The sequence below is a fragment of the Thermobia domestica genome, chromosome 16, assembly GCF_964235325.1.
Source record: "Thermobia domestica chromosome 16, izTheDome1.hap1.1, whole genome shotgun sequence".
Lineage (NCBI taxonomy): Eukaryota > Metazoa > Arthropoda > Insecta > Zygentoma > Lepismatidae > Thermobia > Thermobia domestica.
Genome location: NC_137469.1, coordinates 42,255,600 through 42,259,970, shown reverse-complemented (window position 1 = coordinate 42,259,970; position 4,371 = coordinate 42,255,600). Strand labels below are relative to the sequence as shown.

Sequence of the window (4,371 nt, the reverse complement as noted above, 5' to 3'; positions counted from 1 at the left end):
TTTTGTTTTTGATTATGGACGTATTAATGTTCTTAAGATTTCTTCTTTTCTCAGTTATGCTACAAAGTTAAAATTACCTAATTTGAGCCCTATAGCTTCAATAAGTACATATGGGTCCACGACTCATATAGCCTCGGGCTGAAAAGGGTTAGCAAAGTCAGAAGTAACAATAATTATTTCAGTAAGCGTAAGAACAGTGTCAATGACGAATAGCGACGGCAACGTATGTTAACTTGTAAGAATATTTATTAGGAAAATACCAAACTGGGAACATGGAAAAAATCTTTACTGTATTGTCATTAACTTCCGCAAATTTTTATTTGTTCAGTGTAAAATTACATTGTATTGAGCAAAATTTCATCGAAATTTGTAATATTGTTAAATACTCCAAATAATTTACTTCTTGCTCGTCTTCTTAGTATTTGAAACATTCGAATCATCTTTGTTATGTTTTCCAAAACCGAAATTTTTCCGATTCAGTTTATCTTGGTGACGTTTTTCCTTGTTTGACAGAGGAGGTGGTTTCGTGGTATTCTCATCAGTTGAACGCATGTTTAAATCGGTTACATCCTTCATGCCATTAGAAGTTTCATTTTTAACAGTTGACTGAGTCTTCTTCATGAGATTCGGGAGCTCCTTGGTAAGCAGCGGTTCGTATTCTTTAGGCAAAGATATTTTCCTTTCTTCTTCACTTTCTGGTTTATTGGGTTTATTTTTCGACATAACACCTACAGATGTAGTTTGAGTTAGTCTACCTTTGTCACAGGTTCCTAGACGAACACAAAACTGAGCCGTGCTGTGATGTAGTATGTTCTCTGGACTTAAATCATCATCATCAATATCAATAGAACGTCGACGTACATTCCGGTTTTCAGGTAATAGAACGTCATCATCATCCATTCCTGTGGGAGGAGGGGGACAGATGATACTGACACCTTCATCACTTGAGTGTCCATTACCTTTTACAAAACCAGAATCCTTCTCGGTGCTCATTCTAGCGCTGTGACTTCTTAAATTTCGACAGTGGCGTCCATGTTCTAAGACGTGTTCGTGGAAGAACATTTCGATTGTTCTCACGGACTGGTTGGCCATATCTTCTAGTTTTGATAACTCCGGTCGATGTACGTTCCAAAACGAGTTTCGATTCGATAGCTTCCCAGCTTGCGAACAAGATTCTTGCGTACACAAAGAAGTAGAGACTTTTGGGAGGTATTTACAGGATACTTTACTCTTCGCTATTTTCTTGACTTTCGATAATGGAGGGTGTTTTACTGATATTGCAGCTAAACCTGCCGTAACAATTTCTTGGCTAATGCCAAGCTCTCTTCCGTCTAAACAAGGTACAATAGAAGGAAGATCGTTCGAGGCTGGTTCTGATGTTTCAGTTGTAGCTGTTTGCTCTGACCTTTCGTTCATAGCTTCTTGCGCATCAGTAGCGGTTCCAAGAACCATACCAAAAAATACTAACCAACTTAAATGTTTGGAACAATTTATCAGAGGTATGGTTTTCAGATCAGTTGTTGGTTTATCATTATGTGCCGGTACTTGGTTTTCTTGTGAAGTTGATATTGCACGCCGAAGGGTATCTTTCAAAGACGACCCGTTAGTTGTTCGACATATACTACTGCCGCATTTCTGTTGAGTCGATGGTGGTGGTAGAGGTAGTATTAGATTCTTGGTGCAATGGTTAATCCTGTTAAGTTCTTTGGTTTTATCAACATCGTACTTTACAAAATTATGGAAATATTGCCCTGCAGATAAGCATAAATTGTGCCAGTTCTGATTAAGAGTGTTGTAACGTTTGTGTAAATGGTGATAGATTAAGCTAAATGAACTGAAACAGCTAACGTACACAACGTTATTCAAGTTGAGTTTCTCAAGTAGAACTTTACGTATTAACTTGCTGTTGATCGAGAAACTAATAAAACGTGGTTCAGTATCTGGAAATGTATCATAGTTGGGCCATTGTTGTGGATCCTCGTTCTTTACTTCATCGGGTTGAGCTGGAAAAGTATTACATGTAATCGATTTCCATTTGTTCATCTTGGTTACGGTGTTTAGACTGTGCTTCTGTGGACAATTGTATTTTGTTAACTGTCCATTGTATTTGTTGGAGAAAAACTTGTTTTCGATTCTGTGAGTCCTAACAAACAAGGTACTTGTGATGATATTGTTGAGAATTTGTGGAAATTCTTCTAAGGTTTTGTTCCAACATAATGTCCCTTGTTCCATGCCTGAAAGGGACATCTGAAAAGAAAGAGGATTCCGGTGAGTTTTATTAATATAAGTATGTGCTGAAGCGTAGGCACACTTTAAAGAAATATATTACCAAGATTTTAGAGAAAAGAAGATGTATTACCCATTTTGTTTCTTTATTTATCATATTGCCTGTTATTCCTACAAATGAGGTAAGACCTATAGTAACAAGTAATTACATTCTTCCAACTCATCAAAATAATTAGCATTTGTAATTATATTATTATATTTCACACATCACGCATTAGTATTCACTGGTAGGACTGAGACCTCTAGCCACGGTATTTAATCCTAGGACATCTTAACTGCGAATCAAGAACCGTTCGTTTGCGCCGATCGATAAGTTCTAAGTTAGACTTTTGTTATTAAGACGCTTATTAATCAAATAATCGTGTTTGTTTATTTAGCAATATAGAGAAATTTGTTTTAAATGTAACCAAACCCTTGCTCCTTCGAATTCGGTAGATTATACAGCTTAGAAACTTATGCAAGTGTTTTTTTTTTTTTTGTTTTTCCTTAAAGGGAAATAGAAATGTTCAGGTAAAGTATCATGTTATTAACTGCCAAGTAAGGTAATTATGGGCACTCTTATTTTCCACAAACAGGCTTATTTATAGGTGTAAACATGATACTCTTAAATATGTAAAGGCAAGTATTGCACTGCTGGACATTACAAATGCAACACCGAAAAGGAGAGGTCACAGGCTGAAAGGTGACGGATAGATACCTTAAGGTACAAGGGTAATTCGGTAAGTTATCTCCGTTTGGCTGAAAATTACAAACTGCATAGATATTTTTTTACTTCTGAGAAGTACGACTGTCTGTAGTTTATGTACTGTGTTCCTGTTGCGTAGTGCCTAAATTATAGCAATTGGCTTGACATAGGATAGTTAATTGTGGATTTATATAAATAATTATAACTTTATCCGCATTTAATACGGCCTTTGTCTCAATAATAAAGAGCGAAGGACGTTCATGTTCAGCATCTGATTACTATCCATTTTAAATAAAGACAGGTACTGAATGTAGGGGAGCGGTGATTGTTAAGTTTTGGGAATTAACGTCACTCACATACTGAGATGATTTTGTGTTACGAATAGATGCAGCATTTTGAAAAAGGAGGAAAATAATTACTAATATTGATGATTGTGCAGAGAACGGACCAACTGACCGAGAATTTGAGAGTAACCCGGAGTACCTTCTGTATGACAACTAGAAATTTCACAAACCTTCTTACATTTTCTCTTAAATAGGGAAAAGTATCAGGGACATGCGGACATCACTTTGAGAAACCACTGCCTAAATAAGAATTCTATTCTGTAATCTATCCAACGGATTCTGAGACGTAGTTTTCTAAACTAAAATTTTCTTTTTTAATCACTATGTACAGTATAAATAAAGTTGTTTTCTCAGGAAAGAGTAGGCAAATTATTTCTCTGATGATTATTGGAGATTGTATATGAATATTCATGAATATAAAGGAAGCTAAAATAATGTAATGTAATTTTTTAACACTTTCTAACTGCTGGAACTACAGTGGATTACAGTCTATACTGGACTCATTTTCTTACCAAAAAAGAACAGTTGAATATTAACAGTTGTAAGTTACCTTTCCTTTAGAGTCTTATCACAAGATGATTTCTTCGCAGACATTGTAATCAAAAATCATGATTTGCAACAAAGCAAGTAAAATCGACGGTTACATTCATTTATTTTTTTAATCATTGATTATTACAAAATCTTTGTTGAGATATATCTATGCAACTCTACAGCAATATTTTCCAAAGGATGTTCGGTGAAAATCTTACAATTATAGTGTTTTAATATAGAAAAAGGTGACACCAATATGAGACAGAAATGACATTTTTAAACATAAAGCTTTTATCTACTACTCCTCATATTTGCCGCAAGTCTAGGTATTTCTATGTAATTGTCTTGTCTTTTATGTAAGTGTCTTTTTTTATCTCACAGAGGGGAACGGTTTCCTTCCTCATGCTCATTACATAAATTATTTCATAAGTGTTTCTTTTCATTAACAATCCATCTCCTTTAATCTAAATGGCACAGCCGTAGGATGTACACTGAAAATATTTCATTTTGTAATATCACTAGTTA

At 35.1% G+C, this 4,371-nt stretch overlaps 1 protein-coding gene across 2 annotated transcripts; it reads right to left on the bottom strand.

The window, feature by feature from the left end:
- Window positions 1–298: 298 nt before the first annotated feature.
- On the bottom strand, window positions 299–3,953 carry LOC145673047 (uncharacterized). Of its 2 annotated transcripts, none has more exons than XM_081742384.1 (2): window positions 3,866–3,953; window positions 299–2,247 (listed from the first exon to the last, which is right to left on the bottom strand). In XM_081742384.1, exon 2 carries the CDS (start codon window positions 2,245–2,247, stop codon window positions 397–399), a length of 1,851 nt encoding a protein of 616 aa, XP_081598510.1. In that variant the 5' UTR covers window positions 3,866–3,953; the 3' UTR covers window positions 299–396. The 2 variants fall into 2 exon arrangements, with proteins under 2 accessions (XP_081598510.1, XP_081598511.1); XM_081742385.1 differs by having other exon boundaries at window positions 3,828–3,930.
- Window positions 3,954–4,371: the final 418 nt, after the last annotated feature.

Bases quoted from the DNA above. Each gene is read 5' to 3' on its own strand.
- LOC145673047 (XM_081742384.1), bottom strand. From the start codon at position 2,247: ATGTCCCTTTCAGGCATGGAACAAGGGACATTATGTTGGAACAAAACC.